This window comes from Rhipicephalus sanguineus, chromosome 5, assembly GCF_013339695.2.
Source record: "Rhipicephalus sanguineus isolate Rsan-2018 chromosome 5, BIME_Rsan_1.4, whole genome shotgun sequence".
NCBI lineage: Eukaryota > Metazoa > Arthropoda > Arachnida > Ixodida > Ixodidae > Rhipicephalus > Rhipicephalus sanguineus.
The window spans coordinates 14,302,732-14,321,746 of NC_051180.1; the positions used below are offsets into that span (position 1 = coordinate 14,302,732).

Here is a 19,015-nt window from a genome sequence, read left to right on the forward strand (position 1 = left end):
AAATCGTCGAGTCGTTCAGTCCAGACGACGTTTTCAACGCCGATGAAACTGCGTGCTTTTATCAGCTGTTACCTGATAAAACAATGAACTTTAAAGGTGAAAAATTCAAGGACGGAAAAAAATCGCGTCTTCGCGTGTCAGTGCTCTTCTGCTGCAACGCCACAGGCACGGAAAAACTCAAGCCTCTTGTTATTGGCAAGTCCGCCAAGCCTTGCTGCTTGAAAAACGTTGTCTCATTGCTTTGCGACTATCGGGCAAATAAGAAAGCGTGGATGGCGCAGGAACTGTTCATGCAGTGGCTGCTGCAGTTCGATAACACAATGAAGAAGAAACAAAAGAAGGTTCTTCTAATCGTTGATAACTGCTCGGCACATATGGTGAACGTGCGTTTGAGCAATGTGCAGCTTGAATTTCTGCCCCGAAGTGTACGTCTTTGCCCCAACCTTTAGACCAGGGCATAATAAGATGTGTGAAGGCCGAATTTTGGAAGCGACTTGTGCAGCGCCTTCTCATTAACGTACGACTGAAGCTGCCCACGGAGGTCAACATCCGTCAAGCTGCAGAAATGCTGACAGGGTCGCGGTGGAACGTCAAGGCAAGCACCATTAGCAACTGCTGGTGAAAGGCAGGTCTTCTCGAGACTTTGCTTACGCCGCAAGACTGCGAGCCTACTCCATGAGACTGCGATGACGAAGTGGAGCTCGACGCAGAGCTTTGGAATGAGTTTACCGAGAACCTCCCGGTAGACGCTGCGTTAACCTTCGAGGATTACGTAGACAGTGACTGCGCGGCGGCTATGTCCGCAGAGCTCACCTGCGAAGGAATCGTGAGTCAAGTGCATGAGCAAGATTGCTGTAGCAGTGACGAAGACGACCCTGGAGATGCAGAGTCTAGGACAACGGAAGAGACTATTTCCACCTCGGATGTTGGGGTGTTCCTTGAGAAGACCCGATCGTACCTCGGGTGCTGCAAGGATGTACCCGAAGACATCCTTAGGAAGGTTGCGGACGTGGAGGCATACATGTACCAACGCCTGCTTTCTACTCGCCCGAAGATAAGACTTTTTTTAGCAGTAAATTGTTTCCACTCGGTGCCCATTGTTTTCGTTCATTGTTTACGTCCCAACATGTGCACCTCCTGCAAAGGTACGTTATTTTCACTGTTGTGTTACATTACCGACATCATTTTTCAGTACTACGATATTTCAGAATAACGAATTAAATTCGGCGGTCCCACGAAGTTTGTTGTAACGAGATTCTACTGTAGTTGTAGAGAACATCATGGATTGTGTCGCTTAATTCTGCTCAATGCATCTGCCGCAGCGACGAGTGCCCGATCCTTCCGCAATGCCCGGTGGTCCACCACCCCCGTACCCTGGTGGTCCACGGCCAAGCGCACCTCCGGCTGGCCCATCCCACGGCTATGGCCATGGCCGAGGCCACTACAACAGCCGTGTCCCCGCTGCGCACGGTGTAGCGTCATCTTCCGGTTCCTCTCGACACCACCAAGGGTCACGGGGAGCCGTGCCACCCGAGGTGGTTGAGCTGCGACCAGCTGGCAAGCGGCACCTTTGACACCACCGGCGGGAACACCGCTGACTGCATAGGAGATGGAAGGGCCTGCCTGCCTGCTGATGCCTTCCTACCTGCCAAAAGACAGTGTGCCAGCGTGGCTGGCTGTGCCTCGCCCCATCGCCAACACCACTGCAAGTGCTGCTGTTGCTTCCACACTGTGGAGTGAAAAACCTAGCTCTAGACTGCAGGGCCGTTTGGTTTGCCCACTGTGGGTGGTTTCAGCACAACATCGCTTGTTTTTCTGCGTCACTGAGAGGATAGTTGCAGTTTAGAAGCGCGTATATTGATGTTGCAGTCAAAAAATAGCAGTGCCAGCCACGATTCCGTGGTCCCTCTGAAGAACACTGCAGAGGGAAAACATAGCTCGAAACTGTGCAGTGCTGATTTTGTTATTGGGAAAGAGGCTTCAAGATTGGCAGAGCATGATTCTCTGTGAAATTGCGGTATGTCGGGAAGGTTGGGCTCAAGACCATAGGGCCATTGATTTATTTGTACTACTCAGTGTGGCAAACGTAGCACTGCTTGTTTTTTGTCTTGGATTTGGATGTGAATGAGCATAAATGAGCGTCAGCTTCAGGGATCAAAGTGCCATTGAAACCTGCAATCCAAAAGGAAGGGTAATCAGTTGTAGAGGTTGTTTCCCAAAGGCTTTTTGAACTACTGGTGGTAGTGCCAGCACAATATCCTTTGCCAAAGCTGTTGTCCAAGGCAAGTAGTGGTAGCCTTGAAGTGTAGCAGGGAAAGGTCGCTTTGTATGGCAGAAGCATTCTCTGGGTCAAATATTGAATTTGAATCTCCCATGGCACCGCACTTAAATTCGCAGGATCTGCATTGAGCACCGTGAAGATTTAAAACCGAGCTTTGCACCTTCCCTTAAGAAACTGCACCTTTGGACACTATGGAACTGTGTACACTACTAACTGTGTTCATCAACGTGCTTTCTTCTATTCTGTTAAGACATCAACATTTGAAAAGGGCAGATTGTTTTCCTTGTGCATCAAATTCATACATCCTCATTTGTTTTGAGGCCACTAGCTTTTGCATCATTGAGATGCATTTACTGCCAGCACATTTTTTTAACTGCCTCTTTTAACACCCTGTCAGCGAACAAATACCAGTTATCACTGCCTACTACATTGGAGTGCATTGCACATAACAGTTTTAACACATACAAAGATCGAAGAACATGTTATGTTGTCTAGAGAAACGCCTACTGTTCCTGGATAGCTTAGAAATGAATTCAGATGCTTTGTCTACATTATTTTCTTTGCCAAACATTATTACCAGCTGCACTTTTCCTTGTTTTACGATTATACATAGCTGCGAGCTACGAGAAATGACACAGATTGTATACCACTAGTTTCAAGAACGAATCTTTATTTTCTTTTATGTTTTAGCAGAAATAGTGGAGTTTATCAGAGTACTGCACTCATCAAAATGCCTGTAACACTGCCTTTTCACCTATTCGCATGACTGTTTAGGCTTGCTTTTTAGTATAAATGGAAAACTGCTAAAATGAGTGTTAAATGGAAAAAACATAACCCTTGGTGAGTTCTGCTATTCTATTTGCTATTTATATTAAAAGGCCTATTATTTAGTGACTAGCCTAAAGTTGGCACAATTTCCTTTCGTTTTGTCCATGCGGTTTGTCTCATTGGAAGAATTTGCTCCAGAAGAAAACAAAAACTGCAGGGACAATTTTTCTGAAGACTTGTAATTTATGTTTATGCACTTCATTACTATTGATCATCTTTCTCTGTTTATGTTAAAATCAATAGCTTTGAACTTGATACAAAGTTAATATAACTTATAAGCCTTTGTGTTTTATTGTCCGATGATCACTTCTTTCACAATTGTTTTTACTCGCCAAGTTTGAGTTATCTTGACATTCCATCATTAATTCCTCACGCAAACAGCCAGGCACCCTCGTCAGTTGTACGCTAATGTTCCAGTGCGTTCATTCATTGGTTAAATGTTTACAAGAAAGCCTAGAGAAAATGGGATTTTTGAATGTGGGTACCAAGGGATGAATGAATTGGTGCTGTATACGTAGTTCTTGAGTTTTAATTAAGTGTTAACACCGAAATTTTGAATCTGATAATCACATGAAATATAGATCGAAAATCTACAAAAATTTTCGATTCAGCTGAGCCATAACACTAATGTTGCATCTAATGCATAGTGCATGCAAATGGATCTGTGCATCAAAATATGTCAGTTTTTATTATTATTTGAAGTGACAAAAGTGCACGCAAGACTTCGTGAAATAAATTTAATAGAAAATTGTTATTTATTGAATGAGACAGGCAAAAATTTATCGTGTGAAAACTACAGCCTAAATCACATTATGTGCAACATTCAATATTTTCAACTGTAAATGTAGACAATGGCAGCAAATATTAAATAGACCAAGGGCATGTCGGTGAGGCTGTATTGTATCAACCTTTTTAAGTGTACTTGGAAAAGAGCATTCCTGCTGGTTATTTTTCTTTAGTTTTGTAAAGAATGTTAATGCGTAATGGTTAAATGCAGGGCATTAAAATAAATGGAAGGAATATACAGCACGTGCAGTTGAGGAGTGTACTATAACCAAATTTTACTAATATGTTTACTGTTCGTTATTAGTTTCAAAGCTTTTTCTTTTTCATTTCTCTCTATGAAGGCTTGTTTGTTTGTTGCCCACATTCTCAACATTCACAGGTGTGCCTTGGCAACGAGTGCCAATAAGTGTTCATTTCTTGCCACTACCGCTTCATATACCTTGAAGAATGTGTTGGCACAATGCCAGCCACAAATAGTTGATATCAAATTACTTTTCAGGATGTAAGAAGCTAAATTTAGATGCCCTGATGCTTTATTGTTGTGCAATACTGCTTCTTGCCTAAGTGCAATAGACTTGCCCAGAATGTCACTAATTATGCTTGATTTCTAGGCACCTTGTGTTTCCTAAAGCAAGCAGTGATACATCAGATTCTTTTTATAGAATAATAGTTGTTTCTCATTGCTAGCCATTTCAAGAGAGAACAATTTTCTGCTGACAGCTAATAGTACAGACAATACCTGTTATCTGGTGAATCAAACTAAACATGGGGCACCGGAAACACTGAAACACATTATGGCGAAGCAGCCTAAATGGGAAAATTGAAAGAATGAACAGGACAATGCACAGACTATTAATGGACATCAGCATATACTGTGCTATATCGAATAAAAAAAAAATATGGTTGAATTAACCGGAGCCAAATTATCAAAAGTCTACTGTACCACATTGGGTTCAGCAGCCCATGGGAAGATCTTTGAAGGCCTTCAGTAGGAGGCCTTTGTTGGATGCCTTTCCTGGAGGCCTTCAACAAAAGGTTAAATTTATTCAGTTTTCTGTTGTTATATGGCTTTTTACCCCTAGTTGCTTTATTTTTTCCGCTACCCTTCAAACTGTTTTCTACTTTTACGTGTTAACTTTTTGTGAATATTATAACATTGCACAAGTTATGACATACTGATTGTAGAAGATGGTAAAGCCTGTTTTATTGGCCAGATATAGCACCACGGAATGTCGAAACACATGAATAATCCCGTCCTAGTATTCTTCACTGCACTACCCTAGTAAAATCAGACAAAAAATTTCGCTTAAGGTAACACATGCAAGATATGGGAACTCGAGCTGAACTCTCTTATGCATTTCAACAGGGAAACAAACTAGCCTGTCATCATGTCCTTCCTAGATTTAGTAGTATTATGTTTCGTGAACTATGGCCATTGAACAAGAGAGTGTAAGGGCCTTGCTATTAGTAATCGGTAAAATGCTTGGGTTGACCCCAAGTAACTGTTCTTTAATACACAAATTTTACCTTTGTGTATTGTACATTGCAGCTAAGCTGCTGGTTCTCGCATTGTACTGTACTCTTTTTGCTCTACCATCATTTACGTGCAACTGACGAAGTGTGTATGCTGGTTCTAAAGGCCCCTCCATTCCAGAGGGTTAGGCCTGACATATGCAAGCCCAGTTATGTCTAAAGGCTCTTTGCGGAATCTGGAATTCACACTAGTGCTAGTAGTAATTTCCTTTCGATTTTATAGGTGTTTCAATCAGCATTACCTCTTTTTTTTGTGGAGGTGTTGCTCTGGTTTTGTTTTGGTGCGTGCTTCTCGTTATTGTCGCTTAGAACATGCGAACAAAAAAAAAAAGGTGCAGTTTCTGAACACCCACAGTGGAGATGGTTGCTAAGACTATGTCCACTGCCTGAACATGAGCGCGAGTAGAGTTGATCACAATGAGTGTAGAGACTGCATGCTTCAGGCTCAAGCTGCACTCTATGGCCGGTAAAGCTTTCCTAACAGTACTAGTAGTTGATGGTTTTGAATTGCTAATATTTATGATTTAGTAATTTATGCCCTCCATCTGCAACATGGCTCAAGTTAAATGCTTGGCAAACAGTGAACAGCTTTACCAGTATTTCCAACTTGAAGTTTACCTAATTTATTGTTTTATATACAAGATTTTATGTGCTTATAGATTGCTGCCTTGTTTTTGTCTCTAAAGCTAGTTACACTTGCTAGAAATTAATAATTTCAGCAGATTTAAAAGGTAGTGAAAAAAAAAAGGGAATATGTGCTTTTGTAATGCGTTTTTACTGTCATTTGTTGTTTGAGGTATGTGATAAGTTTAATAATTTTTAACCTTTTCGTGGCTCATCACATACTGTTGGATAGCATGTCAAAACTAAAGAAAGTCATTGTATGCTTGTGTTTGGGTCTGCTCACTTGCATCTGTGGCATTCTTGGTCTTATTTTTCAGACGCGGTTGTGTTCTTGTTTTATTGTAATGCACAGAAATCGCTTGTAAACTTGTTTAAGAAGCAATGAAAATCAAATGACATGGTAACATTTTTTGGCGTTATGATCCTGCACGACATAGCAACAGTTAATGTCAGTTTTTTCATCACTGCCTGAGCTAAATGGTTTGTGCTTATAAAGCTGGAGGGACGTTGAAGTGAAGTTAAACTTGATCAATAAATTAAGTTTGCAATACCAAAAACATTAGTCTTGCTGTGAGTAGAGGCTGTCCGACTAAGGAATGACGGGTTGCAACAGTGCCTGAAATTTCCTGCTCCAACTAACAGTAATATCAGTAAGTTTGAGTGCCTGCTTAGGACTAGTTAATTATTTCTGTATAGGATAACTGCCTAACATTCTAAAATAACCCAAGGTCACAATGTAGCCATTTTTGGAAGGTAATTCTGTGCAGAAACTGGCTCGGGTGTGAAAAAAATACGGCTGAAGTCTGTAACATAAGACTCAAAATTCAAGGAAGGGAAGTTTAACCTTCATTTTCTTTGCTAGTAATCGTCTTTTTTTTTTTTTTGCTTAAAAATTTAACTGGAACACTGTTTTGAAACGGCATTTTATGACTAACAGTAAAAACTAGTTTGTGAAAGCTTTCAGTGTTCTTTTGAATGATTCCCAAAAACTGCTTGGTCCGTAAGCGCACTTTTCACTGTGGCTTTAGTGAGTGGAACGTTGAGTGCATTTTACAATGGGCATAACTACAGGCAAAACATGGGAACTACGCAGCAACAGCAGCAGCAGTGAAGTAAAAAAATAGTTATTCTAAGCAGAGCTCAGACAAGCTAGTCAGCATACATTAAGAGAGTCTTGGTTGAGGCTCTTCAGTCTGTAATCTCTGCCACTTTAGAGCACCTTTCTGTGTGACGCTTTCATAAGCAGCACATAGGAGGTCCTAGCAGTGTGATATGGACCATGTATGTAAACGATCTACACGAGTCTGGTGTGCATTTTCGCCCGTGGAAGCGCACACATACAATGAAACACACCTCACACATGTGAAGCCGCAAGTGTCCTTTTAGATGTTTTAATGTAATTCTCCCTTTTTTCCTTTTAACGTGCAGTGTTTCGAGATTGAATGCATATGTGTGGCGAAAGCGTTGTCAGCCTCCAGGAGAGTTTGGTGGCGTCTGAGAATTGATGCTTGTTCAAGCAGCCTGTCAGATATCACGTTGCGCTGCCAATGATTGTAACAGTAAGTAGTCACTGCTTCCATGGCATTAGCCATGTTCTGGAAAGCTTCAGTCACAGCTTATCATCTGAAGTGTACATTTCAAATTGTGCTTCTTCGACAGTTTTGTCAGTTTTGTGTGGTCTAGCCAGTCTCCTTAATTTTTCTCAAGTTTTCAGGCATCAGCTATATTAACAAACAGTGCTGAATTGTGAGTGTTCAGAATGAAGAAAATTTGCCTCGAAAGCATTTCAGAGCCTTGTGTTGTACAGAATTTTTTGTACACCTACAAACCACGAACAAAAGCACCTTTGTATGATGCCTCCAGTCCAGTGATGACTCTTAACCAATAGTATGCTGTGTAGTTCATGTCATGGTCTCAGTTCCCTGAAACTTGTACAGATAAATGTGTCTGTCAGGGCTCGCGGTTCTACTCTGCTGCAATAAGACGGGAGTGTGACTTCATCTGACCTTGCAGTGTCTGTTTCTAGTGTTCTGGGCTCTGACATGAGGCCACAGAAGCGTGCAATTTACATGGCTTTAGTATTTACTAAATGTCTGTCTGGGCAGCTCAAGTGTGATGGAGTCACAATCCAATCTTGCCATATTTGGAGCAGCACACTTGTAAGTGAGATCAGAGATGTGGCTGGACTAACTTCCAGTACAGGAGCATCAAGCAAAGTCCATCAGCGCCTGTTTGAACTAATCGTACTCCGCGCTTGCACTTGCAGAACACAGGCTTTTGCCATATTCTAGCCGTGTATGCAGCATTCCAACAGTGAAAATGTCCGGTAGTGTTCTATTGCCAGTGAAAGTAGCAATGTTTCTGAAGTGGCACTATACTTCTCATTGTGCCAACCAAAGCAAAGAATTGAAACGAAAAGGCCTTGAAGTTTGAGCTGCTGCTATTATGTAGCATGTGTTGGTGTGATTTGAATGGTGCTGTTGGTCTGTAAAGTATCTGGTTGCATCTCTGCTTCTCACCCTCTGTTATACACAGCTAGAATCTGACTTCTGCTTTGACTCCACTGAGCAGAGGGCAGCACTACGTGATTGAAGTATCCACTATTTTTCTATAGTGCTTCTTGACAAATACTGAGTTACTCTTTTGATGGGGTGCTGTTGCTATCTGCTTAGACACTTAGATGTAAGGGTGTGCCTCAGGCAACTGTTTGTTGCAGAAAGTGCCAAGAAACATTGTTCCAGCACAGTGAGGGACATCATTCAAAAAGCCTAAGCTGCCTTCTACTCAGCAGAGACCAGACAGGAATTAGAGTAGGGCTGTTTTGATCATGGGACCTTGATAGTGCAGAGCAAAGCACAATTGCTCAGATTGCTTTATATTTCTAATTTTTTTTGTAATTGAGCAGCATTTGTGCTAGGAATGTGCGAGATGGCTCAGTATAATTGTTTCTTCTTTGGCTGAATAACATAGTTGTGGGAACACAGCCATCTCGAAGGACTGTGCTTCCTGCCTACTGTTCATGTACAGCAAAGTGTTTGCAAGTGATTCCGAATCATTCGTGCACGTGTGTTGCTAGTATCTGCGTTGCTCTTGCATTGTACAAAGGCTGTTCTTTTTTAGTGTGAGAACTCTGTAAATACACGTGTGTGTGCATGTGCCTGTTGAGAAGTGGCGTGTTTCAGAGTGGTGGTAATTTTCTTTTCCTTGTGTACTGTGTATGTAGATGTTATGCTTAAACTGTGTGTGAGTGGTACTATATACATATTATACATAAAGATATATAAATATGTGAACATAAAATATACATAGCTTTTTCTGTGTTGCTACACAGAGAACAAGTGTGTTTGTTTGCTGATGTACTTGTTCGAACCTTCCACCTTCGTTTCTGTGTCCTATGTTCACTGTTATTTGCAGATTATGAGAAAGGAAGTTTTCGCGGATGATAATAGGGAGATGTTTCTAATAAATCACTTCAGCGAAACAATTCTTTTGTTTCAGTGATACTGCAGGTTGTGTACCGATAAGAATGTGTGCCTACAGTAGCTGTTCATCTTGGAAATAAGCCATGAGGTAGTCATAGATACCTTTTCTGTGCTCTGGTTCCCCACTTTGCCTTATCTTCTGCTGCATCGTAAACAGCATTCTGTAATAGTCTGCACGCAGCTGCACTTGAGCTTATACTTATCGAGTCCGGGTGTAAGTATGCAGGCGCATTGTGGAAGTATCATGTCATGGAAAGCGTCAAGTCAGCTTGCCTGTACCAGTTGATCACAACCACGCTTTCTATCTTTTCTTTCACTGCACAGCATTTAAGCTCTGTGGCAGCCACTGTGGCACTTCTTCTTGTAGACAGTGCAACAGGCTGAAGAGTGCTATGTGCCTATTCATATTTTAAGAAAGAATGCACCACACATAAGCACCACATATCGCACACAGAGAATAAGCAGTCCACTTATGTGTTTCAGGCAACTTGCTGTTTTTTTTTACCAGATTATGCTTCGACGGTCCGTGATTCAAATTTCGTCACTTATCACGGGTAGTTCTGGTCTGACATAACGATCGGCCTTGTTCCTGTGCGTCCGACGAGATCAGTTTTGATTTTTTCTATAAAATTCGATGATGAATATCTCAAATTACATGTGGTTTTCATAATTTCTAAATATGGATATGCCATAAATTGTGACGGCCTACAACTTTCCCACATAAACAACTGCCCACAAGTTGATGATTACATGAGTTAGTTTTAAGTGTGTCACACTTTAGGCGTCCGGCTTGTTGTACAGTGTCTCATATGGCGTGATCACGCTCACAATCAAGTAAATAAGGCTAGCAATGCTCAAAACCGAGTTAAACGAACAAGGTCTAAAATAATATAATTAACAGAAATAAGCAAGAAGTAATCTCAACAATTAACTTACAATCGCTAAAAACGCTTCGGAAGCATGCGGCTGACACCCGCGCCGCGCAAGAGAGGGCGCCAACGCCTCGCCAAGCGCGTGACTGCTCCTCCCATCAGCGCTTCTCCGGCGCCTTCGTCACTTCATCTGAAGAGGGAAAGAACCTGACGGAACTCGCTGCAGACGACACGTATCTCAACTACCGTAACAAACAGGGAGTCGATAAAGCGCAGCGAGAAGCAGCGCGCATGTCGCACACAGTTAGCGAATCTCCTTAACAAGATTCTGCACTTGCCGGCGAAACCTTACATGCTTACCCTAAACATTCACGTCATCGACGGTGTGGTACACGGAGCAGTGGGAACTCTACAAGCGGGAATCGCTGAGTGCCCGTTCAACGCGCTTCCTGGGGGTTCACAGCAGTGGAGCTGCATTTAGCGCAGGATTTAGAACTACACCAAGACCTACACAAGAACATTTTTGTAGTGACTTCAATGTATCTTTAGCAGCGGCAAGTATTGTTCGTGTGCGAAGACGATAGGTACTTGATTGTCATAGCATTTTTATTTTTAAAAAATCTGTATTGTCATCGTCGACGAAAGTAGCGCTGGATGAATAGGGCCGCCCGCCAAAATTTTCACATTTTGTGTAGTTATATACAAGCACAAACAAAAAGCGGTTGCCTCTCCCGCTTCCCCCGAAAAAATTTCTGCGTACGCCCCTGTCTGTGTGCCGTGCACATACCCTAGAGCAGTAGCGTTGCCAGAAATTTTTTTCAGGGAGGGGGGGTGGAGGCGCTAAACCATACTTTAGCATGTTCGTGCGTGCGCTTGTGTGTGTGCGTGTATATATACGCATGCGAAATTGAAAGAGTTCGGTAGGGTTTTGAACCAACCCCCGGCTACCTCAGTGCCCTAGAAAGTCGCACGTTGTCCAGGGTGTCTACCGACCGGGAAAACCGGGAATTCTCAGGGATTTTGGATTGTCTGCGAATACTCAGGGAAAACTCAGGGAAATTGTGCTCCCATCAGGGAAAATCCACAGTAACTTTATTGAAAGGGAACGAAAGTCGCGGTAACGCTGGCTCGAGATTTCGTCAACGCACTTTTAAAATCGAACGGCGGCTGCGGGGAAAGGGTGCACATCGATGCTGTCCTCGCCTTCAGAGCGGTGGAGTGGGAGAGAATCCGGCTAATGCGTGGCATTGGTGGCATGCGGGAACCATGAACTAGGGCACATCGTATCGCACAATGTTATCAGGTTGTTCTGCACTACGCGGTGTAGTTCTGTATTCTTTGTCGCGCGTGCTGTGCGTTAGCGCCACGTGTCAAGCAACAAGAATGATTGGTTGTAGAAGCGGTAGCAGTAGATGTAACGAGCTTGAGTTATCTTGCAAGCGATCGCGATCGTTCAGGAAGCGCATGTCGTCGACAAGGCTGGTATCTTGCAAGCCCCGATCGGCGAGAAAAAAGACGACGCTTGTTGGCAGTTATCGGAGAGCTCACTTGCTTTGATCCCGAGCTTCAAAGATGCTATTAAGTACTCTGTGAAGTATAGAATAATTTCCAGGCGAGAGCGAGCGTAACTAACAGGCCTGTTTACAGCAAGTGAAAGTTTTTGACTATTTTTTTTTTTCGTTGATGGAACTGCTGACACAAGTTTTAAGCAGTCGACTGATATTTTTGGGGGCTGCAGCACGCAATTAGCAGCCACACCACTGTTTATGTGGATGTTTTGCTACAAAGCCGAATTACAAGACTTTTCAGAGCGAATGCATGGCAGCGACCGAAACAGGCGACACCGACACGGGTCCGGCTTACTCGATTCTGCGCGCGATGTCGGAAAACAGAAACGTGGCCATCATAATCGGATGCGCCGTAATTTAGGTTGTTGCCGTGCTTTCATGTGATCATAGCCCGCAGCTAGTTTGCTTTTTCTTTTTTTTTGCGATAGCAATCATATGGACACTCCAGGCGAATTTTTCACCTTCGCCATGATCTTCCATATCAAGTCCAAATCGTGATTACATCACCCCGCGCGTCGTATGCTCCATGTGCGAGTGAAAGCGCGCGGCGCTGCCGACGAACGGGGCTCAAGCAGAGATGAAACGAGCCGACAGTCTCCTTCGCGCGATGGTCACATGGAGATAGGAGCCGGAGGGTTGGGGAGGGGGGAGGGGCGGCTGCGTGAGTTCGACAGGAAGTGCGTACTTTGTACCACCGGGTGTGATCATGTGCGCCGCGGTATCTTTAGAGGGTATTAGCGGACGGCTCATACCTTTGTAGGTGTTGTGCTCTAACTGCAAAACTTCCGTTGAAGACATAGCAGCGGCGGATACAGAGGGGAAGGGGCACTAGGGGTGATACCCCCCCCCCCCCCCCCCCCCAACGCCTGTGCCAGTCCCCGCCCCCTACCTTCAGTGCCTGTCGCCCACCTCTTTTATCAGGCTGCCTGTTGAGTTTGCCCCCTTTTTCAGGTTGCTTTGCCTACGACTGCCCAAAAGGGCTCTCCTTATCACTCCACCCTCTCCTGCTTCCCTATGAACATTTCTAACAAAGTCTTCTTATGCGCCGCCATAATCCCCTATGGGCTGTTGTAAATATGCGTGACCCCCTAAAATGCACTGTTGAGGCGATGGCGTCAGCCTTTGTACTCCCCACCCCCTACCCGACCAAATGATGGGACCCCCCCCCCCCCAAAGTAGGCACCTGGATCTGCCCCTGAGCCTTAGATAGGTCACCTCTCTTACTGCAGCAGCTGCGTTTCATGAAGGAGTGAGCTGCTAGCCTATATTCGTATAAAATTTCTTTTTGTGGCTACCGGATTCATTATTTCGCCCTCGCGGTGAAACTGTGACTGCGTTTTTTTTTTTCTAACGTGCAACGGTTTTCTATGTTGCGCGTTCGTGGAGGGCAAATGGTTCGGCTGGGCAACATGGTAGCGTTGGCGTCACACTGCTCTGGGCAACGCGCGAGGATTTGATGACCAGCCGCGGCAGCAGAATAAGTGCAATTCCACAGTGCATTAAACCTGCATTTGTTTCGTCTTTACACGTGACACCCTGGCAAGGCATCTAATTGTGATTGCTGCACCTCAGGCTCAACAAAATTGATTTTTTTTTCACGCAAAAGAAAAAAAAAACGTTTTTTCATGCTGCCGTATTATTCGAGCATTCTTGTGGAATTTTCAGTGTAAAATTAATTGTTCGGTAACTATGGCTTGCATGAAAGGTCGAATTTCAGTTTAACAAAGTTTCGATATAACGAAGTAAATTGCCGCTTTTACCAACTTCGCTATATTGAGGTTTAATTGTACTCTGTACTATTCAAATGGGATTAAGTCATTTTTATTTTATAACGTGCATACTAGACAGTGACATCATCGAGCGACATGGTGTCTACCCATCTTGACATAAAACAAAGTTCTGTTTCACTAAGGGAATTTTAGCAGAAGCACTCAGGGAAAACCTGGAAATCAGGTAATTTAGAAATATCAATTTGGTAGACACCCTGGTTGTCACACGATTACCGACGGAAAAATTTCAAGGGATTTACGTAGTAGCAGCTAATTTATAAGTAATATGCATTGGCTTAGAAAAAAATGACGAAGCTTGCCCTAAGCCGCGCAAGCCTTGAAACAGCGAAACTGGACGATTCTGAAGGCTAATCTGGTTGCTTCCTGGTTGTTTTTAGGCCTTAGCTAGGTGATGAGGGTTGTTTCTAGGTTGCTTCTATGTCGTTGCTAGGCTTTAGCTAGGTGACGCTAGGTTGTTTCTATGTTGATTTTCAGCGCAGATAGGTTCGAGTTAAACCAGACACAGTCGCAGACACGACACGGATGTCCAAACTCCAGAGACAGAAACTCGCGCCGAAACCAAGCGTTGGCACCTCTCATACAGTCACAGACACGACATGGATGTCCAACGAGACAACCTCGCGCTGAAACCAAACATTCGCACCTCCCGTAGATCCACGGGCACGTCGTCGTTGGCGTAGGCCTTCCATCACTCCGGGGTCTTCTCGTAGCCGCCGTTGCCTTTCCCATTCCCTAGTTTTGGGCTAACTGTTGCCTTCTTCATTTTTAGTACACCAGTGGTGAGGAGTGGGATTTACCCACTTTCTGTGGCACATACCCGTTTATGATAATGACAGTTTTCTGATAGACTGCACAAATTTCTGTAGCACATACCCGTTTGTTGGGCTAACTTACCTTCATTTTTAATGGACCAGCTAGTAGTGAGTAGTGGGATTTACCCAATTTATGTAGCACATACCCATTCATTTTTTTTTTTTTTTTGAGATGTGGTCGGACACATTACGGCTATAGCTTAAACAGGTTCGCTGCTCAAAAAGAAAAGAAAACGCGGGTATGTTGAATATTCAAACTTCCCTAACGGTCGATACTTCTCTAAGACCGCTTCAAGGAAGGTTCGTGATTTAACCACATTCAAAACAATTAAGGTTGAACTGTAGAAGAAGGTGTAGATCTGTAGAACAGCTTTAAAACGACACGCTACCTGACTTAGCATGCTGCTGGCGAGCAGGCGCAAGCTTGCAATTACGGTCGCAACTGGCTTTCAAGTGTTAAATATATTTTATAACTTTTGTGATGAGCAAAAAGTATCAAACTTTCGTTCTTTGTCCTTGCTGTAGAATTTTCCGATTTTTTTAGCATTTAACAAAAGTTCACCTTTTCATTATCACGCGCTTATTCCAGAAGCTCAGAAATTTACAGTAGGATAATGTATACGACCATTGGCTCAAGATCATTTGTATATCTTCTCAAGATCATTTGTATATGTTGAACGGGGATTGATAAGCCTCTAAAATTCATGTTTAACTTTCACTTGTCTGATCTGACTTGGCCGATTGTCACACGTTAGTGTATCGCGAATATACGCAATAGCGAACTGCAGCTGCCACAGTTCGAGGAATTTGGCGTGTGGGCGTTTCTCTTTGGCCCAAAAGGCTGATAAGAATGTGGGTGTGCGGCAAACAAAAAGCAGGGCAATTGCTTGTTTTCTTGTCAGAAGGTGAAGCAGGAAATGAACACACAAAATAAAAATGGCAGGCTTTCTCAATGCGCTATAACATGAAAGCAAAGGCAAACAGAAAAAAAAAGAAAAACTCGCGCGTTATTTCTTCTGCAATCAAACGAATGACGGTGAACTGCGATCTGCAGGTACACTGAGGCGGTAAAATGGGCACTAACACACGATTTCAGCAGCACTTGGACCCGCAAGCTGGTTTGAGTGTGATATCTTCGCGAACATTAATAAATGCCGATCAAAATGTCACAGGGTAGGTTAACATGTTTGGTTCTTGAATCTTCTTGCGACAGGGTTTCTTGCCCTTCGCTTTCTTGGTGCACGGATGCTTCTTCTTGGCGCACTTCTTTCGCGTCTTCGTGCAGGGTGGCTTTCGAGTGCTGCTGCACGGGCACCACATCACCGTTTCCTGTACGGCCCGCAGGTCCCGAGCAAACCGTTTCCGAGGGCCCGAAGTAATTCGCGCTCCATTTCTTGCCTTGAGACGCCGCGCCTTGTGCTCAAGTGCAAAGGGTGCCGGAGGGTGGTTTGTAACTGCGCGTGGCTCGTACCTTGCGGCTTCTGGACGCGCCAACGAGCCTAGGCTCCTCTGAAGCACTGGCTGTGGCTGCTGATACGACGGCGCCTGGACCAGTTTCTGTGGCGCGGGTGCTTTCTGCGGCTGTGGCTGGCCATCGTAGAGCGCCGTGGGAAAGTAGTCTTCGTACACGTATGTAGTGGCGTATTCGTAAACAATATCGGTGGGAGGAGGGTAGCGGAGGCTCCCGAATACCTTAAGCGGTGGCCTTTGCTGAAGCTGTGGCCGCAAACGCTCCAGAGCTTCCGCTCGGGGCTTGAGTAGAAACTCCTGTGTTCCGCCAAGCTTGAACCCTTCGTTATTTTGTTCGAGATCTGAATCGCCGCAGACGCAGCGCTCGACGGTGCCACTGTTTTTTCGGCCAACGTTCCTGGGTTCCACGGCTGCCACAATATTCCCGCTGAGAACATTTATAGGGGATTCCGGTGCTCCAGAGGCTTTAGCCCTGTGTACTTCTGTACTGTAGTCGCACTTTAGTCCTAGTTTGAGTAACTGCAAGCAACGAGATGCGTCGTTCAGATCATAGGTATCTGGCTGTTTCGGAAAGTCCATGCCTACTTCTGCCTTTGGTTGGCTAGTGTCATCTGGGGCTTCGTCAGGTGGTATCAGCAGCGGAATCGTAACTTTCAGCACTGGAGGTAGCAGGCCGAAGGGAGCGAAAGGCCGTTTAGAATCGTTTTTGGAATGATAGTCATCAAAATTCTGTTTGGGGAAGAAAGGCACAGGACTGACCGGCTTCCACGCGGTATCTGTTGACGTAGCATTCGAGCTCGTTCCATTCGTACCTGTGAAGAGCAAGTCGTCCCATGTGACATTGCCTTCTGAATACTGCGACGGTGAGGCGAACTCCGAGGGCGTCGCGGTATAGTTTTGAATAACGTCTTTTTCGCCCTCTGCTCGCAGAGAAACTGATTCCGTTTCGAGAGCGCGGGCGAGTGTGGTTTCTGCATCTGTGCTCGCAGTTGCGTTGGCGCCAATCACTTCACCAGGAGACACCCACCCCATTGGATATCCTACAGATGGCGCCTGTGGCTTAATGAAAGGCACATAATCTGTTACCAAACCTGCATACGCTGTTGACGATGCAGTGCCTAGTTGCGGAGCAGGGGTCCTTGCTGACTGTAAACTCGAAGGCGCTGGAGCTTTAGGTGGAACTGCAGAAACTACAGTGCTCACTACCGGTCCCAAGGGAACTGCGGGTGTCGATGCCTTCCTCCTGTGCCAGCATCCTTTCCCGGCGCTGTTGAATACATTGATCTGGACCATGAGAGATTGGTCACGCTTGAGGCGGTTTCTTAACAGCGAGTCCAAGTCCGGAAATACGGCAGCGCTCTGGCTCGCGTTCGCGATGTCCACAATAACCTGTTGCGACTGCTGCTGTTGAGCTTGTTCGTGAGTGTCCCTTCGGTTGTGATGCTGTCCTTTTGCGAGGTTGAGCAGCCGGAGCTTCTGCAACGCGTCAAGCAGTCCCTGTTGCTGGCCTTGGTCCATCTGGCCCTCGGAAGGGGATGGGGCACAGCCCGGTAGCAAGAGCGCTATCAGAAGCAGAGCTCTCAAGGGCATGATGTTACGGGAGCGGCCCGCTTTATTGCGGGCCCATGTCCACACAGCGGGTTCCTGGCCCCGCCACAGGCTTGCCCGTTTGCTCCTTAATACTAGCCGCTACCCACTATGGGGGATTGACCGAGAAGCCTGCGATTAATGCAAATGTAAGCGTGGAACAATCTTGGCAGAGAACAGCGCTTTGCGATAGGTGGCAAGACACTGGAAGGTGTAAAGGAGTACGTCTACTTAGGACAGGTAGTAACCGCGGAGCCGAACCATGAGAGTGAAATAATTAGAAGATAAAGGATGGGATGGGGCTCATTCGGCAAGAATGATAAAATCACGAATGGTAGTCTACCACTATCCCTCAAGAGGAAGGTATATAACAGCTGAATCTTACCGGTACTTACCTACGGAGCAGAAACCTGGAGACTTACAAAGAGGGTTCAACTTAGATTGAGGACGACGCAGCGAGCGATGGAAAGGAAAATGATAGGTGTAACCTTAAGAGACAGGAAGAGAGCAGAGTGTTTCAGGGAACAAACGGGGGTTAAGGATATCATATACATAGTCGAAATCAAGCCGGGCACGTAGCACGTCGGCAGGATAACCGGTGGTCATTAAGGGTAACTGACTGGATTCCAAGAGATGGCAAACGCGTGAGGGGGAGACAGAAAATTAGGTGGGTAGATGAGATTAAGAAGTTTGTAGGTATAACGTGGCAGCAGAAAGCAAAGGACCGGGTTGATTGGCGGAACATGGGAGAGGCCTTTGCCCTGCAGTGGGCATGATGATGATGAAGCGTTAAGACATAAAGGCAGCGCAAGGGGAAACAGTCACATTTTTAAAGAATAACGTAATTATAGTCATACGGCACAAAGAAATAAAAAATAAATACTTTTTAAAATGAATAACAATGTTCCTAATACATGATTGAATATTGGTGGTTTTTCGAGATACTGAAGAAATTATTATGAATAATGCATTAACGAGGTATCCTCCTATATATAGTGTCACCCAGGAATTCGCAGAGGGCCCCGGAAACGCCACGGGCTTCAGCCATATGGTCTTGCTGATGGGTCGGGCTCCGACCTTGGCACGGCTGCCAAAAGAGGCGCATTCGCTGTAAGTCACTTCCCAAGGTTAAGATGCCATCTACTGGCTTTATGTTTTCCCACCTCTTTCTTTTATTACATTTACATAAAAAAATCTGTTCTTCAAGTTATGCATATCACATCGTTACGCCCGCTGAGCCATGAGGGAGCGGGAAAATGTAAGGCTGTAACATCTTGTAAACTTATTGGTGTGCTTGAAATATGGCGGTATATACAGACATCGTCTAGAAAAACTATCTATCATAAACGCAACACGACTAAAAGCTTTGTTAATAAAACGCA

General features: G+C 44.7%; 2 protein-coding genes across 2 annotated transcripts in view; one reads left to right on the forward strand and one right to left on the reverse strand.

The window, feature by feature from the left end:
• LOC119393264 (disintegrin and metalloproteinase domain-containing protein 10) overlaps nt 1-9,536 on the forward strand; it is a 50,491-nt gene extending 40,955 nt beyond the window's left edge. Inside the window, exon 14 of the mRNA XM_037660196.2 lies at nt 1,323-9,536. Within this exon, the coding sequence (XP_037516124.1) occupies nt 1,323-1,574 (252 nt within the window). The 3' untranslated portion in view covers nt 1,575-9,536. The remainder of the gene's footprint in view (nt 1-1,322) is intronic.
• A 6,198-nt stretch (nt 9,537-15,734) lies between these two features.
• Nucleotides 15,735-17,699, reverse strand: LOC119392768 (uncharacterized). The gene has a single exon (XM_037659724.2). It carries the CDS (start codon nt 17,634-17,636, stop codon nt 15,735-15,737), a length of 1,902 nt encoding a protein of 633 aa, XP_037515652.1. The 5' UTR covers nt 17,637-17,699.
• Between the last annotated feature and the right edge of the window lie 1,316 nt (nt 17,700-19,015).